At 45.0% G+C, this 24,071-nt stretch overlaps 2 protein-coding genes across 9 annotated transcripts in view; one reads left to right on the top strand and one right to left on the bottom strand.

Annotated features, from left to right (window-relative positions):
- Window positions 1–18,100, top strand: part of SLC25A13 (solute carrier family 25 member 13) — a 107,277-nt gene extending 89,177 nt beyond the window's left edge. For both annotated transcript variants that reach the window (XM_081882081.1, XM_081882080.1), the window contains 4 exons: window positions 5,333–5,471; window positions 14,133–14,291; window positions 14,385–14,475; window positions 16,835–18,100. In XM_081882081.1, the coding sequence (XP_081738207.1) occupies window positions 5,333–5,471; window positions 14,133–14,291; window positions 14,385–14,475; window positions 16,835–17,015 (570 nt within the window). In that variant the 3' untranslated portion in view covers window positions 17,016–18,100. The remainder of the gene's footprint in view (window positions 1–5,332; window positions 5,472–14,132; window positions 14,292–14,384; window positions 14,476–16,834) is intronic.
- Window positions 18,101–20,667: 2,567 nt separating this feature from the next.
- DYNC1I1 (dynein cytoplasmic 1 intermediate chain 1) overlaps window positions 20,668–24,071 on the bottom strand; it is a 201,890-nt gene continuing 198,486 nt past the window's right edge. For all 7 annotated transcript variants that reach the window (XM_081882077.1, XM_081882078.1, XM_081882073.1 and 4 more), the window contains one exon: window positions 20,668–21,478. In XM_081882077.1, the coding sequence (XP_081738203.1) occupies window positions 21,368–21,478 (111 nt within the window). In that variant the 3' untranslated portion in view covers window positions 20,668–21,367. The remainder of the gene's footprint in view (window positions 21,479–24,071) is intronic.

Genomic DNA, 24,071 nt, shown 5'->3' with positions numbered 1-24,071 from the left:
AAAAAAATGTTTAGTAATTTAACAAGAACATGTTTGTTAGCATGAAGGTTAACCTTTTAGTTTATCATGTTATTTATGATAGGTGTTCCTGTTAGAGGAATAGCTATTAAATGGGGTCACTTTTCCTGTTTTAACGCCTTTTTATTCAGCTTTCTGTATAGCTTTAGTCCTTTGTACTTTCCTCCAAGTTATTTTAATTCATTTTAATTTTTTCTCAGAAACTTTAAAGCAAGCTCCAGTGGTGTAGCCGTGTTAGTCTGTTGCCGCGTAAAGGAGACTAATAAGTTAGGTGCTGAGATGGACGAATAAATTGGTCTTAAAGTCTAATAAATTGTGTGTTTTGATAGACTGGAGCCCACTCTATCAGATGCATGAAGTGTAATCCTCAGTTGCAAGGTATCTAATCACAGGGGAGTAAAGGGAAAAAATGGAGAAGCTGGAATTAAGTGGCAATTCAGTTAGAGCTTGAATGTATGGAAAATAGGTATGAGAGGAGATAGCTAGGAGCTTCTGGAAAGGAGAGGGAACAGAGGAGCTTAGTTGTCTTCCTGACTCTGGTGTTATTGCAGTTTACCGGAATGGGAGGGATGAGGCAGCGGGGAGGTCAACACGGCATGTCTGCCCCATTGGAGCCAATCCGGTGCTCCTGCCAGTGCATATGAACTGCACTTGACCTCCCCCACTTTCTTGCCCCTTTCCTTCCCAGTAAGCTACATGATGGTGCCACTGCCCCTCCCCACCCTCCCCACTTTTGATGACAACACAGCGTATCTCAGCAATGCTGGGCAAATTAGCATCTGTAATGGGACAGGAAACCATTGTCTCCATTCAGGCCCAAATGAGTAGGATTGAACTTCTGTATACATTAAAATTCAACAGTTCTCTGCTGGAGCTTTCCCTGTCTAAAACAAGCATCTTGGGGGGACTCTCAGTGGAAGCAGGTGGGAGCCCCTAGCTGACCACTTTTTAGAGTTGGATGTGCCATCTCCTTGGAATTGAGGCAGCAAACCTGACAAAAGCTGGGAAGATCATTTCAAAATACTTGTATCATTCAGTAAAACTAGTTCACTTACACATATCTGCGTATTCAGTGTTGTTAGCACTGTTATTTTGGTTTACGGGAGCAATATTTGCTCAAGTGCTTTGGACAAAACCTAAAAACTCTAAACTTGGAGCAACTCACCTTTCCATGCTGAGATGTCAGCCGAAGTCTCTCCAAGTTTCCCCTGGGGATTTGGAAGGCAGAGCAGGTGGGGGCTTCCAGGAAAGTTTTTTGGTTGGTTTTTTTTGAGGGGGGGGGTGTTTAACAATGCTTGCTGCACTTCCGAATTGGAAGGGTTAAGTTGCCCGTGAAACTCAAGAGGAATGCTAACGGATCAAGAAATGACATGCTGCCTATTGTTTGTTGCTATAGGATCAAAATAACAATTATACATGCCAAATAAATTCTAAACCTGTAAGGTAGGAAAAGAGAGGATGGCGGTAAGTACAGGTGCCAGAAGCATTAAATAACCCTCTCAGACAAGGTGCAGTACTGTTGTCTTGAATTCTGCAAGGTCCCCCCAGTCTGGCATTTTTCCCCCTACACGAGACAATGTGCATTCACTGCAGGAGACTAGGTTAAGCCTGCGTCTCCCAGACCTTCTGGCTCCTTATGCCCAACCCTGACACAGAGGTGCCTTTGTGAGTATAATTACCCTCCCCTTGTAGTAGAAATAGTTTATTTAGATCCCCCCCCACTTTTTTTTTTTTTTAACCTCAGGTAAGGCTGGAATAAGCGAGAATTAGCATGCTAAAGAAGCTGCCCCAGCTCTGACTTCTCTGAGTTGATTATCCGAACCTCCCGACAACCCATAGCTCTTTTTCCCTATTGGTTTGTTCTCTTAAGATACGATCCAGTATTAAAGGCCTGAGAGGCCCAAGAGAAAAAGATGTGGCAGTGGGGAGTCAAATTAGCTGGCTGGTAAAGGGGTTGGGGGAATGCCTTAATAAATAAACACCCAAAAAATGTCATGCCTGGCAGGGCTGTGTCTTGCTTGGCAGAATAAACTCAGGCAGACAATCGTCATAATTTACCTGAGGACTAATATTAAAGCTGATTTCGGGGTTTCTACAGCATACACATCACTAAGGTACAGTGTGACTGGCGATCTGGAACACGCTTAAAAGTAGGAAGCAAGTTTCACTGAAAACTATACGAGAACTTGCTTCGCAGCAAACTGTTTCCTTAGCATTTTCAGGATGCATTGGCCATTCTCCCTTAAAGCCTTCCTAATTGGCATTAGCTGGTTGCAGGTGATTAACTTGCAGTTAAATGAGGCCTGCCTGTAAACATGCTTTTCCCAGACTTTAAAACCAAGTTGGCGAGGGGAAACTTTAGACTGTTGAGATATTGGAAAGGAGCCAAAGGTGGTGGTTAATAAAGTGAATCCGAGTTTTGATCCAGCTTTGTTTACACATAGCTGAACAAAGCTTGACAGATATTTTCTGCCTTGAAAGCTGAAAGCGTATTACCAGAGGGTCTTTTATATATATATATAGAAGTATGCTATTTCCATCTCTGGAAAGAGATTACTGTAAAAGTGAGAAGAGAGTGCCGCTTAAATTCCATTAATGATTTTGAAGAAACTGAAGCGTATATTTGCCATTTCTTTATCTGAAGTTCTGTTCTGTCACTGGAAAGCAGAACAATATGCACCATTTTTTATATGCAGAAATCTCTTGCCTTAATTCTCAACCAAAATCCTGCCCAAGCATAAAGGGATGCTCTATAGGCTCAGGCTAGGACAGGGCTGGGGAACACCTGTAGTCCTCCAGATGTTCTTGGGCTACAACTCCCAGCATCCCTGACCACACTCTGAACTAGCTGAGGCTGATGGGAGTTGGTCCAACCACATCTGGAGGACCACGGGCTCCACAGCCCTGGGCTAGGACCCTGCTGAACCTGCATGGAAAGTGTGCACCAGGAATAGCTTCCTGTGTTCCCTTGATGTTAAACCTGGTGGTGTTGAGAGGGGGCTCCTGGTCAACCTTAAGGTTGTGGTGGGACAGAGAGAGACGGGCATGAAGGACTCTGAAAGATCCTAATCAGTATCTTGAAGTGCAGTTGAAACAAAAGGCATCTGGGTGACAGCATGGAAAATGAAGTAAGACTAATGAACTCTCCTGTGACAAAAGGCATAATGCATATTTTTTACAACCCTTTGGGGAAAATATTTGAGATGAAAGAATACTTGCTCATCTCCAGCATTGCCTGCCAGAGAGTGCAACAAATCACAAGGTTGCCTGCCAAGTTGGTAGAACCCGGAAGTGTGTTTGTCTCTAGGAATGCGACTCGCTGCATTTATGAGCCCCTTAGGCATGCTTTACGCCCTTGTAGCAAATGATTGCAGGAGTGCAACCGTAGATGTTTGCTAAGAGAATAAAGGGGTGGGTAGGGAAGATGAATAGGAGTCAGTTTCACAAGTACTGTAGTTCTGTATACTAATACTAAACTCATTATCTGAGTGTAGATCCTTAATGTAGCAACAAGGACACCACCCCTGCACAAGAGGAGGGTATAAGCAGACTTAGGGAAGTATGAAGAATCTTTAGGTAAAAAACCCTAGGTAGAGGGGGGACACCCCCTCCCCCAAGCAGCACATTGAAAACTGACTGTGCTCAGTGCACACAGAATTTTGTTGGAGGGGTGTGTGGAAAGGAATCGGATATCCTGGAAAAGGACATGGCTGGCTGGAATCCTGAACAGGAGCAGTCCATGGTGCAACATTTTTTCCCCACTTTTGCTTTGCATTAATGGATGAGCGCTGCCAACATGAATGAACGAGCGCTGAGTAGAGGCAAAGTTAACAAGCGCTAATAGGCTGGGTCTGCACTTTGGTTCACCATTTACACAATGCCACGGGCCTCTGCAAGTCGGGCTGTTCCAGTTGAAGTGGAAGCTGTGTTTCCCCTTGCTGTTGTGCAAGACTGGTTTGCTGGCTTGTCTGTTCACAAACTATTCTGTGCCACTTGCCACACCAATCGCAAGGCAGCTGACAACCTTAAAAGACAATCCAGTAAACAAACAATCAGAAGCAAAAAACAACACATTACAACAAATAGAATTATTGCAAAATGTGAAGGGCCTGCTATGCAGATTGAGTCTGTCTACACAATCTTGAGAATACAGTCTTGGCAAGTGCCAGGGAGCCTCAGCACCTTTGCTGCCCATTTCCGCTTCTTGCTTTATTGCTCATGCCCTCCAAGCAGCAAACTTTGTCGCATGATGGGGAATTAAGCAAAGGCAAGCCGGTACCATTTGTCTTTCTTCCTGTCAGCTATAGGGTGTTGAAACCTGGGGCTGAGGTCCTCCAGTATGCTGGTACTCAGGATATTGTTTTTATTTTGGTCCAGTATTATAAGCCAAAGACCATTCATAAAGCATTTCTATTACTTCTTATTTAGCAAAATTTATATACCACTTATTGTAACAAAACCTCTAAGCGGTTTTCAAGCAATACGATATTAAAATTACCAGTAAAAGCATAACATTTAAAACATGTAAAAAAACCCAAAACCCCACAATTAAAACCAGCAGTAAACTAAAACATCAACATCTGCATGTCTGGATAGACTTGCCTAAACAAAAGTGTTCAAAGCAGGTGCCAAAAAAAAAAAAAAATACAGCGAAGGCACCTGCCTGGTGCCAGTAGGCATTTGTGTCGGCCACATCCTTACATCTACAGTGTGAGAACTTTTCTTGAAACTTTGCACAACACCTGGGATAGCTCAGTCAGTAGAGCGTGAGACTCTTAATCTCAAAGTTGTGGGTTCGAGTCCTACGTTGGGCAAAAGATTCCTTCATTGTAGGGCGTTGGATGATGCCCGTGGTCCCTTCCAACTCTGCAATTCTATGATACCTTTCCACAAGTGGGTGGCATTTTTACTTTGCCAGCAGAAAACCAGGAGTAGCTGATGCAGTGGTTCAGCGTCACAAAGCCATTGTCCCGACCTCGGTAGTGAGTACAGCAGTAGTGAGCTTGGGGTTGTCCATGCATCCCAGCAGAGCCCCTCCTGCACTCCCACCAGTGCACTTGTGCAGACACCGCTGCCCCCTGCTCCCCCACCTTGTGCCATCCAGGTAAGCAACAGCGATGCTGGTGTCTTGAGGGTGGCTGCGCTGCAATGGCTGCTGTTGCAGAACAATATAGCCACAGTCTACCCTAAACAAGCGTGCCTAAGAAGCTGGTTGGATTCTGTGGTCTGCAGCTTAATTCTGCGCTTCCTCTACCTTGCTGTGATCCTGTCCATAATGCAGCTTTTCTTTGTTTGTTCTGTTTTCCTGTCCTAGGGAGCCAAGGCATGCTTTCTCCGCGACATCCCCTTCTCTGCCATTTACTTCCCCTGTTACGCTCACATGAAATCTGCTTTTGCAGGTGAAGATGGGCGGGTGAGCCCTTGGTCGCTGCTTCTAGCTGGAGCAATTGCTGGTAAGTAATGTTTTTTCTTGGGACATTCATGTACCAGGGATGGCGAAGCTCTGGTCTAGGGGCCAGACGTGGCCTGCCAGTCTTCTCCATTTGGCCTGCCATGGCATTTTTTAGGAAGCCACTCTCAACCATCCTACACCTGACCTCATGCATGACATCATGCTCAAAGCTCCCAGTTGCCCAGTAATGCATCGCTGCCACCACCCAGCAGCTGACAGAGGGATAGGAGCACAACTTCAGCCTCCCACATGTTTCTTCTTCCAATGCATGTAGTTGGAAGACCTTTGTGTACATCCCCTATGTTTCCAAACGAAGGGCTTTAAAACAGCCACCCCCTCAAATGTGTGGACATTTTAAGGAGAAGCACCAGGAGTTGGATGATTTTCAAGCCCTTGGTACTCATCCCTGCATAATAATTTTTACAATGGTTCACTTGACTCAGGGCTTCAGAGGAAAGCACACCAGGTGATTGGCAGCCCAGAAGCCCCACCTACCTGTCTGCTTTGGCCTGCTGGAGGAAGGGGGCAGGTGGGGGGAGATAAAGATCCAGCCCTCTGGCCAGAAAACGTCGCCCATCCTTGTTCTATAACCTTTGGTGCCTGGAGATTGCAAGTGGATTGGGCCCTTGAATAGTTTAATCTGTGTCTAGTTGGGTCAGGAACTGTGACGTGGACTTTGTTCAGTAGTGGAATTGCCATGGAGGTGGACTGGTCAGTGATCTGGAGGAAGCAACATTTTGAGCAAAAAGGTGATTATTTAGGACTAGCACAGGGAGAACCGGTGCCTCCGGATGTTATTGGACTTCTGCTCCCATCAGCCCCAACCAGCATGGCCTGTGGTCAGGGACGATGGGAGTTGTAGTCCAACAAACATATGGAGGGCACCACATTGGCTGTCCTTAGGCTATGGTGCTCCCTGGCAGAGGCTCTCCAGGGTTGTAGGCAGAGGCGTGCCAGGGACTGATGTATTGCAAAGCATGTTCTCTGCTCCAAAGCTGTTATGCCTGCCCCTGCACGAGCAGGACCAGATTAAATGCCATGAGGTTTAGTATGCGGAACCCCCATACCCAATGCTTTCCTTCTCCTAAGGCTCAGATTTCCTTGCACACATACCCATAGATGACTGTATCCTCCTGTACGTGCTGTGCCTGAAATCTGATAGAGGCTTTGGCAATTCTCTCCAGATTTGGAAAAGAAAAGAAAAAAGAATAACTTGGGAGTTTATAAAATGGATTGGCATCTGGTTTAAGCCATGTGAAAGGAAGCAAGTGCCCGCACATGATGCATAATATAGCTCGTGGAACTCCTTGCCACATGATGATCTTGCAGCAAAAGGCTCATGGGCATCTTTTTAAAAGCTTGAGATGGGTATGTGAAGAACTAGGTCTGTGAAGGGGCTACTGTGAATGCACAGAGAGATGCTGCTTGGTGTCCTGCTTTATAGGTCATGTCAGCAGAATCTTAAGCGCTGGAGCTGGTGTGTTTGCTGGAGTCCTGGCGTCATACGCTGCTGCTGACCGACTGCTAGACCCTTGCTAGCCGGTTACATACAGCTGACTCAAGCATTGCAGCCAGTCTGCACTAGGAATGTCTTCCATTTCCAGACTCTCTTATGTCAGTCTGTGATAGATTTGAATGTTGAAATGGTAATGCGAAGAGCTCTGTTTCGCAGGCATTTGGGTGGGGGCCGTGCAAGGGGTTGCTTAAAAGTGGCTCATAAAAGAATATTCTGATCAGCATACTTTTGAATGTCATGTTAATAATGTAAGATTCCGAAGGCCTGCCCCAAATCTATCCATGGCTTCTGACAGGAGGAAACCAAGCCACTATGATAAAAGAGAAGCCGCTGGCTGGCATAATAAACTTTGTTGACTATTGGCAAGGGTAGAGAGGTGAAAGCTCTCTCTTAAAAATAAAATAAAAGTTATACATAAAATAAAAAAAATATTTCTCTCCAGTGTGGCTCAAATCAGCATATGTTTAAAGTAGCATATTTGAAATCCTGCATATAAATCTATCTAAAAGGTGAACTTCTGTTATTATGATAGATAATGGAAATGTAATGGCTCTGGGAGAAGCCAGGCCTCTTCTGCATGGAATGAAAAGGCAAATAGCAAATGCTTTTTCCCCCCTGTCCTGCTGAGAAGCAGCTAAATGGGCCCTGTGTAGAGTCACAGTTCAGAAAGCCCAGAAAAAGCAGGCATTGAGCATTTTGCCTTCTGTATTCCAAATGCGAGAGTATCAAAGCTAACTGCTCCCGTTCCTGAAACCACAGGCGTTGACCCCAGCATTCAGCTCTTTCTGCATTGGGCTCTGCTTCAGTCTGTGCCGAATACTCTGAGCAGAGCTCTAAGCGGTCTCTCTCTCACACACACACACCCTCTTCTCCCCCTTTCCTTTCCCAACTTGGCATGTTTTTGCTCTCAACATGTACTGTCTATATAAAGAGGCAGGATATAATATCCGGATGCTCTTTGCAGCCAAATGTTCTTTGCAACTGATGGCTAGATTATCCACTTCTGCTGTTGGTAGCTAAAAGGATCCAAGATGCTGGTTCACTCCCGGCTCTGCCATTTGCCTGCATGGACATGTGTCTTTGTTGCTGAGTTTGGAGGATGACAACCGAGAGGTCTGAAGTGCTGGTTCGTAGACCACGAAATCAGCATATGCTGAGACTTTAAATAGGATGGCTTAGGAACATAGGAAGCTGCCTTCTACTGAGTCAGGCCATTGAGCCATCTGGTATTGCCTGCACCAGCTGGCAGCAGCTTCTCCAGGCAGGGTTTTCTCCCAGCCCTACATACAGAGATGCCCAGGGCTGAACTTCGGGCGTTCTGCATGCCATGCCACTGAGCCTGTCCTTCCCTATCAGCCTTCTGCAGTTGGCTGTTCCCTATTTCACACGTCTCTGGTGAACACATTGTGAATGTTCACACTTCAGTGCTGAGTCCCAGTTCCTCACTGCTGTGCTCTTTAATAGAAAGAAAAGAGTGTTCAGGCTTTAAGTATGCAAGCTTAAAGTATGCTTGGTTTTTGGGAAATGCAAGAAAGTCCATTCCCTGATGACTAAGCATTCAAGTATATCCAAACCACACTTGGAATCCTGTGTGGCAGTTCTGGTCGCCACACCTTAAAAAGGATATTGTACAGCTGGAAAAGGTGCAGGGAAAGGACAGCCAAAATTATCACGGGGTTCCTGTGAGGAAAGGCGTACAATGTTTAATGATTATTTGTTTTTTTAAAAAAAAGGCGAATAAAAAGTGGCGGGGTAAAGAATTATACGTATGTAATAGAACATGGGGTGGAGAGTGAGAATTTCCCCTCTGTCTCTTATAAAGCTGGAACCTGGAGTCTCCTGGTGAAGCTGAATGGTTAGTGATATTCAGGACAGAGATGGTGGGAGAGTCAGGACATGGTGCAAAGTTAAATTGTGGACCTCGCTGCCACCTCTTTGGTGACGGACAGCTGCCAACTTAGATGGCTTTAAATGATCATTGTACACATTTTTTTTGGAGGATTGCAGCTGTCAGTGGCTACCAGTCATGGCGGTTACTTCCCATACTATTCTCTTCATACCAGTTGCCTGGGATTGCTCTCAGAAAAGTGCTGTCGTTCTCACATCCCGCTTGCCTGCATCCCATAGGTTGGCCGCTTTTAGATGCTGCACTAGCCTGTCCTTAGTTCTGACCTTGCAACATTCTTCCTGTGTTCTTAAATACTTCCTTCCAGCCAAGGCCTACAATCGATTTTAGAACGAGTCAAGTAGTAAAATATACCCGATTGCCGTAGTCCAAATACTTGTGAAATGATTCTTCACTTGTGAAAATGCCTTTAGATTGGGTGCATTTCCCTGTTTAGTTGTTCTGTTGTGAAGAGTAAGCTATGGTAAATGTTGCCCATGTTATCTGTACCATAGCCCTGTGCACCATTATAGTCTAGTTATATGTATGACCTACAAAGCTCATCATAACTTCTGAGATCAAACAGGCTGCTCTCTCAGTGAAACCTTCAGGCAGCGAACTCCTTTGAGAGATTGTCCGCTGTCTGCATTCAGCTAACTCAGTGCTGATGGCATGCACCATTCTACAGCAGATGTTTGTTTTGATTTGGGACTTTCAGATTCTCATTTTTTAATTCATTATTATTTTGTCAATTTGCATGCTGCTCGATTACAGTTGTGTCTAAGTGGTGAGTGGGAGACCCTGCAGAAATGGACTCAGAATACTGAACACATGATTTATCCAAGCCATGAGGAGCCACTAACAGTGACTCCCGAGAAGTCTTTAGTGATTGAGCAAAGGATATAAGGGATCAGGTGGTAATATAATTAATTACTCCTATGATACATGACTAAGCATAACATCCACAAGAGATGCAGTTATTAAAAACTGCTCAGTTAGTACATTACTTTGTGCTGAATAGTCGGAAGACTATGGATTTAAAGCCTGGTCAATTGTAACCCAACATAATGGAACAAAACAGTTTTTGAGCTCTGTATCCTATCTAGACTTGAAACCTAAGCCAGTGTGTTGAGCCAAGTCATTTCTTAGATTTTCTATTTTTTCCCCTTCTCTGCCCATTGTTAAGCGATTGCAGACTGTGATAACTGTCTCTTTGAAGTTCAGTTCAGCCACAGAAGTAGCCTCTCTTTATCAGTAGTTGCCAGTATAGGGTTAGAAAATGCACAGTAATGTGGACCCTATCTTGTATTTTTTTTTTTTTTTTACTATATTTCCATTTCAGGTTATCTTCCATTAGCTGATTACTATTCAGGGCAGTGACTTGACTCTCTTATCGTGCAGTATAGGACTGGGAGGGTGGGAATGAGTGGCAGGTACTAGCAAAAGCAAGGGTGATATTATTGGGCTAAAAGGAAGTAAAGGATTATAGGAAGAACTGAAGTTTTATCATGTATACTTTATTATATTGGCAGAAACATAATAATCACACTCCCCTGACTGGGAGCATTCAAAGACTTTTTGAGAAGAGATTCTTCCCCTGGAAATGGAGACAGGAACTAGGTTTGGTTATTCGGAACAGAAGTAGGTTTTTCACAAGGCCCCTTGGTTAACATTGTAGGCACAGTCCACAAGTAGTTATCACAGTGCCCTCCATTTGTTTTGGACTGAGGTTTCCATCATCCTCTGCCATTGGCAGAGTGAATGGAGTTAATGGGAGTTGTAGCCCAAAGTATCTGGAGAATTCAAGGGCTGAGGACTGCCACAACCCCCTCCAAGTCTGTCCAGGGATAGCACTCACCTGGAATTTCTTGACTGAGTCAAGACCATTGTCACCTCAGAGGTCCAGATGTAAATGAATAGAGCTGTGTGTCATCAGCATATTTCCAACAACGTACTCCAAAACCCCAGATGACCCCACTCAGTGGTTTCATTAAACGGCATGGGGGATACAATCGAACCCTGAGGAACCCCACATTTAGGCTCCACAGGGCCAAAGAACACTCCCGAAGCATCACCCTCTGGAAACTACCATCCAAGTAGGACTGGAACACCCCCCCCCCCCGCAAAGCAGTGCCACACCCCCCTAAGTTGAACGTCACATTTCAGGAGCAAATGGACAACTGTCCAAAATTTTCCAAACTTATCTTTGCTTCTTTCTCACCTGTTAACCTCCTTGCCACAAACAGCAGTCTTTTGGTTCCTATACCGAAGTGTTTCTGGATTGTGTCGTTGTTGTTAGTATTAATTCAGTTGATATCCTGCCCTTCTTCCCAGAGGTGCCCAGGGCGGCATGAGTTTTTACTCAACTGTACGATGCCTGCTTTGCAACCTACGTTAGACTATTTAATTCAGCCAAGGGTGCCTGGACCTTTGCAATTAAAAGACGTTTCTGAAGAGTCCTGGCATGCTGTTTTCAAAGCCTTGCAGATAGTTGCATTCCAAAAATTTGCATAAGATGGAAACTATTTGGGAATTGTACCACAAAGCTCAGGGCTAGTTCACACTTGCTGATGTCCCCAAGGGGGAGTACCTTGGAAGCATGCAAGACTACTGGCTGGTTTGTGGCCAGACCAGGCTTACATGGCGGCATCGTTCCTGTGAAATACCACCTCCACAGCGGGGACGGGCTTCTGCCTGCATGGCTGCTGTCTTTGCAAGAGTCAGCTAATTTTTAAAGAGTGAAAGTCCAGCTTCTGTGTCTCATAAGCAGGAGGTGAAATGGATGACTCGTGGACTAGTTGAAGGGAAGCGCTGACCATGTTAAGAGAAAGCCACCTTCTGCCAAATGTTCAAATGTGAATGTTCGCACAGTGTGTTTTCCTTTCTTTTTTAATGGGTTTTGAGAGAGGAGGAGCAGTCCTTATTTTGGTGATAAACACACACTTTTACATCTCTTTCAAAGGAGTCTACTACTAAAAAAAAAGTGAGATGGCATTCTGAAGCCAAACCACATTGGTTTGGACAAAAACTGTTACAGAATTATTAAGCTTTAGAGGGAAGAAGAAGATGAAAAAAAAAAGCAAAAGCAAACGAGATTTATGCATCTACATCTGACCAAGCTGGTTTGGAACTGATGCAAAATGGAAAAGTAATAAAATAAGAAGAGACACTGTTTTTGAATACAGTCTTGCTTTATTTTTGTCCTCCCCCCTTGTTTTTCTTTAAATCTAAATACAGATTATTTCATTAGACTGAGTTTGAAAAACTGCTGGTTCAAGGCCTAAAATCATTCGAGGTGCCCCTTTTGACTTCATGGAGAGAGCATGTTTCAGGATTGTGGCCCCTTCTCTGTTGATAATTCGGCATTTGTTGCTTTCTGTTGTTTATCTGCCAGCATAAATCTTCCAACAAGACTTTGCTGAAGAAATTAGACACTGAAAAAATGTGCATATGCCCAAAGGAAAATATGGAACATTATTGAGTTGGGGTTTGGGGTTTTCATTTTATTTTGGCGCATTGTGCACAACTTGTACCTGTCTGCCTGTTTCGAGTTTAACAAGACTTCTCACAGGATGTAGCCCTGAAGTCAAAAAAGTGCAAAAATTTCCAGTCTTCTGCACATAGGGGCAAATGCTGGAAACTACAAGGGAGCTGACTTTTACCTCCCCTAAGTGAACTCAAGACCCTCTGCAAGCTTTAGACATTTTATTGAAGACTTCTGTTTGCCTCTCAACTTAAAAAGAAAAATAAAGCATCCATGACAGATAGCTAGCCAACCTCTGCTTAAAAATCTACAAGGAAGGAGAGTCCACAGCCTCCTGAGGGAGACTGTTCCACTGTCAAACAGCTCTTAGTGTCAGAAAGTTTTTCTGTATGTCTAGTTGGAATCTCCTTTCTTGTAACTTGAAGCCATTGGTTCAGATCCTCTCCTCCAGAGCAGGAGAAAAGAAGCTTGCTGCATCTTCCATGTGACAGCCCTTGAGATATTTGAAGATAGCTACCTTATCTCCTTTCAGTCTCCTCTTTTCCAGGCTCAACATACCTGGCTCCTTCAACCATTCCTCATAAGGCTTGTGTCAGGGAACTGCCATCAGTGCCGGAGGGAGAGAGCAAAATCCAGAGAGATTCCAGAGAGCGTCCCGGGATTGGGAGAGGCAGCCCATCTTCTGGGGAAGAGAATCAGCGTAGCACCAGTGGAGAAGGGGGGCAGATGGGGGAAGCGGCGAGGCGGTCCCATGACTCCTTGCCGGGGACCAGCGGGGAGAGTAGGGGTCCTCCGCTGCCTACGCCCTCCTTGTGCAGAAGGCTTTCGCGCAGAGAGAGTAGGAGGAGACTAGGCGTCAAAGAGCTTCTTTGCTGGAAGAAGTTTAAGAAACGCCCACTGACGGATTCTGCCAGCGATTGAGGCAGCCACGCAGTGAAGGGCTGTCCAGACAGAAAAGGTTCACTCAGGCAACCCAGCCAGGTGTTTGCACCGGCTTACGCACGAGCAACCCCTAGAACCATTACAGCTTGGTATGCAGACCCTTGATCATCCTAGTTGCCCTCCTCTGCACACATTCCACCTTGTCAACATCCTTAAATTGTGGTGCCCAGAATTGGACACAGTTTTCCAGATGTGGTCTGACAAATGCAGAATAGGTAAAGGTAAAAGGACCCCTGACAGGTAAGTCCAGTCGCGAATGACTCTGGGGTCGCGGCACTCATCTCGCTTTACAGGCCGAGGAAGTCAGAGTTTGTCGGCAGACAGTTTTTCCAGGTCATGTGGCCAGCATGACTAAGCCACTTCTGGCAAAACCAGAGCAGCGCATGGAAACGCCGTTTACCTTCCTGCCGGAGCAGTACCTATTTATCTACTTGCACTTTTTGGCGTGCTTTCGAACTGCTAGGTTGGCAGGAGCTGGGACCGAGGAACGGGAGCTCACTCCATCGCGGGGATTCAAACCGCAACCTTTTGATTGGCAAGCCCAAGGCTCAGTGGTTTAGACCACAGCGCCCACGCCCCCAAGAGATAGGGAGAGTACTGTGACCTCCCTTGATCTGGACACTATACTTCTGTTGATGCAGCCTAGAATGGCATTAACCTTTTTTGCTGCTGCATCACACTGTTGACCCCTAGATACTTTTCACATGTACTGCTAGTAAGCCAGTCAGCACAGACCATACTGAGCTAGATGGAACATAAGGCAGCTTCCCAGGGTCTTAACAGGCCAGCTCACCCATCTCTGGTTTCCTTTCTGCCCTGCTTTCCCTTTCTCCAGGAATGCCTGCCGCTTCCTTAGTGACGCCTGCGGATGTGATCAAGACGAGGTTACAGGTGGCAGCCCGTGCAGGACAAACAACCTACAGCGGCGTGATTGACTGTTTCGGGAAGATCCTGCGAGAGGAAGGCCCCAGGGCATTTTGGAAAGGAGCTGCAGGTAGCCTTTGCAAACATTCATTTTAACAAGGAAGGATGCATGTTAACTTGATGTATTAATGTGGCTAATAATGGTGTGGTTTCCTCCCCTCAGCTCGTGTATTTCGGTCGTCTCCTCAGTTTGGAGTAACCCTAGTGACCTACGAGCTTCTGCAGAGATGGTTCTACATTGATTTTGGAGGAACGTAAGTGTGTTGGGTTCACCACCTTGGCTCTCTTTATAGGAGTTAGTCATAAAGAGCTCCAGATTTTCTTTATTGTCAGAGCTGCCCGAAGTCCCAGCTCACAGAGGACCAACGCCAGGTCGTTGTTATATACAAAAGTCTTTATTGAAGTTCAGTCTCTATTTCAAAACCGTGGCACGCAGCTCTACGTCTTAAACCCTAGACCGCTGAAGCTCCGTCTGAATCTCCTCCCCTCTGACACCAGTTTAAGACTCTAGACCTGCTCCACCTCTTCCTCTGCTCTCTCCTCCTCTGGGTCCTCCTGTCCGCTGGGGCATTCCCCTTTCTGGACTCTTCTGACGCTGAGTCCCCTGACTCCTCCCCCTGCCTCCGGCGGGCTTTAGGACCTGGTTCCCAATCCGGGTTCTCTGCTGTCCCGCGCGCCTGTACATTTGAACTTGGCTCTCGCGCCAACCCAGTGACCTTCCTCCTGACCGTTACACTGCTTCTGTCACTACTTCCCTCTTCCGGGAGGCTAGCTGGACCTGGCCTCCTCTGTTCCCTGACTCTCCGATGGAGGCATGGTCAGCCCTGACTCATCTTCTCTCCCTGCTGGGGGAGACGCTGGCCCCGAGCTCTGGGACTCTTCCCCCCCACTACGCTCTGGTGGGGAAGCTGGTCCTGATCTCCAACTGCTGCTCTGGGAGTCCCCGCTGGCCCCTTGCTTCTGGAGTGTCCCCTTTTGGACCCCCCTTGCCCTGGCCACCGGCGCCCCCTTCTGTGAATCTTCTGATTCGCTGGAGAGGCTCATGGAATCTCTCGGGCCACTGTCATCTTCTCCTACGCTGCCCTCAGATTCTTCCCCTTCGCTCTCCATTTCCTCTCTTCCCTGTGCCTCTGCTCCTGAGCCCCTGACATTTATGAATTAAGGGTCACAGGGGAGATACACTTTTTAACACCAGTGCTTGTCATGTACATGAGGGCAGACAGGAAGAGGAACACGAGTAGTTAAATAGCAAAGGGAAGATCCATTCACAGAGTGCAGTAGGGTTTTTTAAAAAGACTTTTTATTAAGATTTCCCCATAATACAATAAAATTACAACTACAGAAGATACAAATTGATGGAAGTGAAATATGAAGTCCTTTCTTTAAAAACAAAACAAAACAACATAGTTTTACTGATTTCCAAACAAAGTTCTCTCTTAAAAGTAGTTCCTGGTCCTTACCACCCACAGATGACACTAGCTCCTCCCAGCTCCCACCTGGGATCTTTCCTTTCTCCTCCCAGCCTCATATCCTGGGGGACCAGCATTTTCCTGGTCATCACCCAGGGTCCTCCATCAACCCTCTACTACCCCCATGAGTTTACAATCTATGAACTCTAATAAAGGCCCCAGACATAGGACTCCAAAGAAATTGGAGAAAGCAGAAAAACAAAAGCCGAAAAACAAGGAAGAAAGAAAGAAAATAGAAAGAGAAGAATAAGGGGGGAAGGGGGGAAACCCATTAGTGAAAGATACGGAAGAAAAACTTTCATTTTTCCATCTGCCAATAAAAAAAAATTAAAATCATTAGAAACCTTTGGCATGGTAGAGTACAGTAGTGTTGGCATGCTGTTAATACTGCAGTGCTGTTGATGAGATTGAGAAGTCTCATCTGCACTAGTGTTAAGACTTGCATCAGTGGTGCATCATGTCACCTTAAGTTTCCATGTTTTCGCCTCTTCTGCCGACACTCAAAACAGATTTCGCACTGAACAGATTGCTGGGTGAGTCTCAAAGTAATTTTCAACGTGCTCCTACTGTGCTGCTTTATAGGCAGCTGCTGGAGAATATAGAACTTTATTTTTATACAGGTATGTAAAACATTCTCTACCCCAGATGCTGTTGGGCTCCACCTTCCGTCAGCCCCAGCCAGGGATGATGGGAACTGTAGTCAAAGAGCATCTTAGTCAGCGGACTAAAGTTTTAAAAAATGGTGACTTGCTGTCTGAAAGGATTGCATAAGAAATCGGTACAAAAGAGGAAAAAGAAGATTATAGGAAGCTTCCCATTTAGCTCAGTACTGTCTCCCCGGTTTCAGTCAGGGCATCGCTTTACCTGGAGTTGCTGGGGATGGAACTGGGGACCTTCTGCATAAAAAGCAGATGCACCACCACCGAGCTATGGTCCTTCCCCAGCCCCAGGTACCAACTCTTCCACAAGGTTGAGTGCTGATGTTCCCAATGACCAGGAGGAATAGCCACGGATGGGAGGGAGTTTGGAGAGAGGCGGAACCAAATAGCATTTTGTCCCAGGCAAGCTCTTGTGGGCTCTGGAAAGAACTTTACTTTTAGGGTGGAAGGCTGCATAATCACACTTGATAAAATATGTATTTCAGGAAGCCAGCTGGATCGGAAGCCGTTCTGAAAACAAGGATCACCCTACCTGCACCGAACCCCGACCACGTGGGGGGCTACAAGTTGGCCGTTGCCACTTTTGCGGGAATTGAAAACAAATTTGGACTTTACTTACCTCGATTTAGGTCTTCACCACCTACCTCAAAGGCAGCGCCTGTCTGATCACAAGGGAGCGACTTACTTTTACAGAATGTTGGGAAAGAGCCATTCATCTGATCAGTCTTAATACTTCATTCCTTTAGCTTTCCGGTCTCAACCCAGCACCACCTGATCTGCAAGTCTTTCTTCCCACCTGCTCCCCATCTTTTAAGTGTCAATCATTGGTCTCTGCGCTTCCTTTATCAGATCACTGTGAAATTCTTGCTAGAGTAGTCTTATCGGTTTGGGTCCATGAATGCATTTTTGTTCTTTCTTGCACATACCTGGGATTGTGAATGTACATGGGCTTATTTGGGGAAAGACATTTGTATGCAACTGCTCTTCTGGTTGGGGAGGGTGGTGTGTTTTGGGGAGGGCTGTCCTGTCGTCATGGCTGCATGTTGGCTATTCAACAGAGATCATGGTGCTCAACGCAGAACAATTTAGACAGTGCGTCTAAGAATTGGGGACACATTCCATTTGCATCCGTACCGGAGGATTCGAAAGGTGTCGATACGAACGGTACCTGACTCTTGCCAAGAGTGACTGTATTTTACATGAGTACTACACGCACAAGTTGCATTCCTGGATTGTATTAGGAGGGTTTTATGGGGAACATGTTTTTCTAACTGAAACCACATCGACGAGCGTTTAGCAATTATATTCTGTTCCTGGTATCAGAAGGCTTGTGGGGTTGGGGGTGGGGAGAGAAATGTAATGTTTTCCATAGTCTCTGCACTTTATGGAAGAGCATCCACATGAGATGAAAATTCAACACCAAAAGGCACGAGCCATCGAGAGGCGTAGCTATACATTCTTCAGTGCTATTTGGCTCGGGGCTCCAGCACAGCTTTCGTCGACACTAATGGAGGCTGTGCCCAAGGGGGTCACACCAGGCCCTGCTGATATTTGGATTCTTGTTTTTTGTGTTGGTGCACTTAGAGTAACCTGCTGCTTGTTTAAATAAATGCAATAGAAAAATCCATGCACTGTATCAATGGTATCTGCCAGCTTGTAATTGATAAATATTTGTGTGGAAATTCTGAATAATTTTGATGAATTAAAACAGATTTTTTTAAAAAACAAAAATACAATAATAACAGCAACAACCAGATTAAATATTTTGCCTTCTTTTGGAGGGGGTGGCGTGTGGGGCTGCCTTGCAGAGTTTAGTGGGAAACTGAGACCAACATTAAAGCCACATAAAGGCCATCAATTGAAAGCGCCATGACACCACTTTAAAACAGTCACAGCTTCCTGCAAAGAATTATGGGAGCTGTACTTCGTTAAGGGGGCTGAGAGAGGATAAGTCATTGAGGGCTGAACTCTTTTCTTGCTTTTAACAAGTATTGCAACATGTGCCTAGAAAGGCTTCGCAGTGCAAGCCATCTGTCACGGATGCCACCACATGGCCTGTTTTCCCATGCTGAGACCACCGGTAGCTTTTTAAAAGCTCATCCCATTTTTATAAAATGGATGTAGGCTTTGGTTTTTAATAGTAATAAAAAAGTTTGCCTTGGATCTTTTTAAAGCGTTAACTAAAGCCACTAACTGGATCAAATTCTCCACAAATTATTACTTAAAACGTAAAATCGGAATACTGCCATTTTTATTGATTTAATAGAACTGATTGGTTAAAGTTCTATGTCTCAATTAAGAGCAAGGGCCTTCATTAAACAAGCTTTGGGTGTTTGCAGCAGGACCGAACTCCGTGCATTTATTTTAAGAAAAATATTTATACATTGGTCGCTATTATAAGAAATATCAAAATGTTTTACAATAATATCTATATATACTTAAAAACACACATAAAAATTAAAATCTGGTACTACTATTACCTATTCTTAATTGCCTGCATAAGCCTGGCAGAACAAAAAAGTTTTCAGCAGCCATTTAAAGGTTCAAATAGAAGCTGCCTAAGCATTGGCTGGGAGCAGGCTTAGATGGGACTTTGCCAACTTGACTTCTTCATGAAAAGAAGGCCAGGCTGTGAATTTATAAAGCCTTGCTGTGCCTTGTATGGGTACTGTAGTTGTGTCCTGGCTGAGAATTTGAGCTGAATGCTGAGCAGTCTCCCTGACCCACATTGTTCAAACCTCAAATTCTGCCACAAATTTAACAAGCAAGATCCTGTTGTCTTAACCTCAGCCAGTCAGCTATAATAGGGATAGGTTAAGGACTGCAGCGCTATTGATAAGAGCAACCATCACTTTAACTGCACCAAGACTTCAGGGCAAGAGTGCCCTGAATGTGCCACCAAGGAGGACCTTTTTGCCATGTTGGTTCCTTGGACGCGTCCGATGAGCACAGCCCAATTGGTGTGGCTGTGCATTCGGCTCGTCGGTTCTGATTAGGCTCCACACTGTGGAAAACGAGCAGCGTAAAAAGCACTTTGGAAATGGAAGCATCGTTTTGTCACTTGAGCCGTTTAGCTGTGCTGCTTACGCTAAAGGACATATTTTAAATCTAATGATTATACATAATAAATTACTGGCTGGTTTGGAAATAAGTAAACCTCAAGATACTTTCATTATGGAACTCCCTGGGGAAGTTAAACATAGCAAATAACCCAGAAACAGCACTTGAACAAATTGTGCTTTTTTAACCACTCTCTGTGTGTACTTTAGAAAGTAGTCCTACTTGCCGCCTAAGAGGCAGCGCTGCAACTTTGCAGGAAATACAGGGCGCTAAATCCAACAACTATATTTTGGCAAAGTCCGGGGACAAAACGGATGGTGCCAGTTGGCAGATGCGTGGCTGCAGAGAGAGAAAAATGGAATTGTGAACAATAGGACCAAAATGTGTAGTTTTGCTTTTTTTGCTTTGGCTCTCTCTGTAAAGCCAAGTATCTGGACCAAACTGGTCCTCTGCATCATTTTGAGCAGGTTAGGATGAAAGATGCTGACGTGGAGCTTAACCAGTATCCAAACAACCCTCACCTTGAGACACTGCCAGTCCCATTCCATTGACAAAAGACACTTATTTTGGATCATTTAACAGTGGACTAGGAAGGTATGTCCAATTTGGATACTAATTTAGGGATGGGAAACTTGTAGCTCTTCACCATCCCTGACCATTGACCATGGTGGGTGGGACTGATGGAAGCGGGATGGGCAGGCAGGACTCCAAAGCCCTCCCAATGGACCATCCCAGTGGTTGCAGCTGAACAGAGGAAGTAAGGTCAGACCTCGTGTAAGTGCACAGACAGATTCTGCAGTCATTTGAGTGCTAACAGTGGAAAATTGGCCCGTGTGCCTGGGAAGCTGCACAAGCTCAGAGCTTAAATTTACACATGGGTCTATACATATGAAGCATCAGAATGGCCCACAGAAATCTCGCCGGTAAGATTAATTATGGTTGTGCATTTGTATTACCGGTGCAAATCTGAACAAGTAATATTGACTCTTACCACTCCAAGAAAAACAAAACCCTGTTCATCTAATCAATGTTACTACCCCAGAAGTTACAATTCTCTGACTGACCAGTAACGGAAATAATTTTATCAAGAAGAAAACCAACAAAATGTGGCTACAGAACAGCTCTGACACATTTTACTGCCATTGCCTCTGTCTACTTCTGTCTACTTCTGTCTACTTCCTCATTCAGACCATTAGTGGTATCCTGCAATGAGTGCCGGGGACCAACTGCACATGAAAAATTGCTAAAGTATCTAGGATTAATAGGCGATTTTAGAAAGTTCTGTTTATTCAACCAAACCCTTTTACAGATTTCATTTTAGTAAAAAGTGACATCCAGTAATAGTTGTTTGGGACTCGACATAACCCCAACAGGCATGCAGAGACAATGCAGTTTGCTCGTTATGCACATGCTTTGGGATCGTTTATTTTAATGCTTTCAAATAAATATGTTCCATGCAGCACACCGCAATAAATAAGGAGCAGCAATGTTCGTATAGTACATCCATTCATAATGTAAGTCACCATGTGAAACACCACATCTAAAAGTCTCTGGCCCAGTCCCATGTTGCGAAGCGCACCACATCTGTACCCAATCATATCTGACTTCATATGGATTTAATAGGACTGTGCCAGAAACGCGCGTGAGCCCAAGTTTATTCAGGAGTTCCTAGCTAGTTACTGCAGCTACTAAAGGATTTAAAAGGAAACAACTGAACCCGCTTGGGCTTGATTTGTCCTCTCATTCGTAAACTTCTCAAAAAGAAATATGAAGCATGAAAACGCTCTGGATATTTTCAGACGGCTTGAAGCACAACGCGATTAATATAGAGAAATCGGAACCCTGGGGAATGCTGGCAGCAACACTGGCATGGAAAGCCACAACAATACTGACTTGACACAGAACATGACTGCAATCAACAGAGGGCAGGTGGCTACAAAGGGAAGGACACCTTTCTTCTACGCAGAGATCTCCATGGTTCCTTCTTCTTCGCTGTCTGCTCTGTTGGCACGGATTTCCACCAGAGTCCGGGCAAATCGGGTCCACTCATCGTTGTGCGGTATAGCAAGCTGCAAGAATTAAACAGACAGTGGCGTGGAGAAATTAAGACTGGACAAAGGGAGGTCTTAAGCCACACTGTTTTGACAGTCGTTCGTTATTCTGTTTACAGCAGCCCTCTTGGAGGAATGATGCAACTGGGTGTTTTATAAAAATCTATGATGGGGTATGTTAACAGCCAGTTGAACAGTTATGGTGTTATTTTTCTTAGGCTTGCCTAAAGACATTGCTAAAATACTATTCCAAGCATCCTGCCTACTGCTGGCTAGGGCTGGTCAGCAATATAGTTCAGCATCTGGAGGACCACAGGTTAGCCCCTACAGTGATACTAGATAGATAAATAGATGGATGGATGGCTAGATATAGGATAAAAATGCTGTAGGGCAATGAAATGAACACGGCACATTTTATCATGTTAACAAATGGCAGAATCCAACCAAATGCTATCGATACCTTTAAAACCAACAAAAGCCTTTTCTGGTTGATGTAAAGGTAAAGGGACCCCTGACCATTAGGTCCAGTCATGACCGACTCTGGGGTTGCGGCGCTCATCTCGCTTTATTGGCCAAGGGAGCTGGCGTACAGCTTCTGGGTCTTGTGCCAGCATGACTAAGCCGCTTCTGGCAAACCAGAGCAGCGCACGGAAACGCCGTTTACCTTCCTGCCAGAGCGGTACCTATTTATCTACCTGCACTTCATGCTTTTGAACTGCTACATTGGCAGGAGCAGGGACCGAGCAACGGGAGCTCACCCCGTTGCGGGGATTCGAACCGCCGACCTTCTGATCAGCAAGTCCTAGGCTCTGTGGTTTAACCCACAGCGCCACCTGCGTCCCTTTGGTTGATGTAGGCAAGCCTATTTAGACTTTCAAACATTAAGCATTTATTTACGCAGTTTATAAATCATGTTTCGCCACAACATGATCTCATCAGCCTTGGTTTGAGATGTGCTCTTTATGTTTATGCATCTCAGTAATGATGGCACTGAATCAGACTGGCCTAGCTTCCCTGCTATCTGAAAGTGTTGGTTTGGAAGGAGATGTCCCACTACAGTAGAAGACCACAACAAGTCGGGGATAAGGAAGCTGTGGCTTTCCCACCATCCCTGCCCATTGGCCATGTTAGCTGGGGCTGATGGGAGGTGAAGTCCAATGAGAGGGCCACAGGCTCCCTATCTCTGCTATAAGTTAAGGTCAGAATGTTATAATAGCAGCAGTTGGACACGGCCAGGGCGATACTACACTGCAGTTAGAATGGAACTCCAGGATGGGTTACACATGTTAAAAATGTATGCGCCATGTCATATTTCTGAAATTATTATGCAGCGAGATTTGAGAGGGGGCAGGGGGCATTTTGCTCTGCCCTGTTTCTCAGTACGGCTACAGAAAAGGTATATAATAAAAATGCTAAGCATCTCTAGAGCAAGCGAATATTATGCAAGCTGATCAGAATTTCTTCTCCTACCCCTTAACACTGAAAATACCTGGTAAAATTGTTCCTTTTTTCACTTTATTCTTATGAAGACAGGACAAAAGTATGCTCCGAGCGGGATATGTATTTCAATGGAATGGATGCTAAGGTGCTTTAGTGATACCACGGGACAATCCCACCCCACCCCAGAATCCATTCTAGCCGAATCTAGTCTTGCAATTTTTGAAAGATAATGCAAAACAAGATTGAAACAATCACCAGACTGCTTCCTCTATGTACATTTTCATAGACTCCGACCCTAGAAGCCGGCAACATGAATTTAAATTAACCATGCACATTTTTACAGCTCCGTAAAGTCTGTAATCTCTCGCTGGATGCTGTAGGAGAAAGTAACTGTTTAAAGAAATTATGCAACGTAGATGGCTGGAAAGGAACTTCTTTCAAGGCAGGAAGCAGTGTGACTGACACTGAGCATCTGGGGTATGTGTCCCATTACTGCTAGTGAGCCATAAAACCAGACAATCCTTTTATGCACCTTATGCAAATTTGTATTACAAGTGCAGAAGAAAGGATCTGTCCATTTCAGTTGCCTCCATTTCCAATCTTAAATTCAGTTCTCCACATCTGGCAACAATTTCTGATTCCCCCCCCCTTTAAATCCATATGAAAATTCACCAGCATTTTAGTGCAAATTTCTCCTAGAAAACACATTTGTATATGCAGTTTAATGGACTACAGTACAAGCAATTTTCCCTAATATAATGCACTTGTGTATGCTATTTTCATTAATATCTTTCTTTTTATGCACACTTCCCCCTAATACACACATTTTTGTAAACAGTGTTGGGTTAGAGAACTGCATCACAAAGTTTGGGTAAAAATGTGAATTTTGAAGGATGGCTGTTTGTCGGTTCACATCATTTTGGAAAGTGGAATTTTGATAGATTTGGCTTTAAATGTGTACCTAATTGAATTTCTCCTGGTTTGGGCACAAAAACTGCTTTGGTCACCTCTGTCGGAAGGAGGAGAGGGAAATGTGTCACTATTAATTCTCCTTGACCTTCCCTTGACCATAGTATCCCTCTGGAGCCTCTATCCGAGTTGGGGGTGGGTGGTGATGCTTTGTGGTGATTCTGGTCCTGCTTGGATGGTCATTTCGAGAGGGGAGTGCTTG

This window comes from Podarcis erhardii (assembly GCF_964252035.2).
Source record: "Podarcis erhardii genome assembly, chromosome: 12".
Taxonomy (NCBI): Eukaryota; Metazoa; Chordata; class Lepidosauria; order Squamata; family Lacertidae; genus Podarcis; species Podarcis erhardii.
Note: the sequence above shows the minus strand (reverse complement) of the source record. Positions and strands in the feature narration are given on the sequence as shown.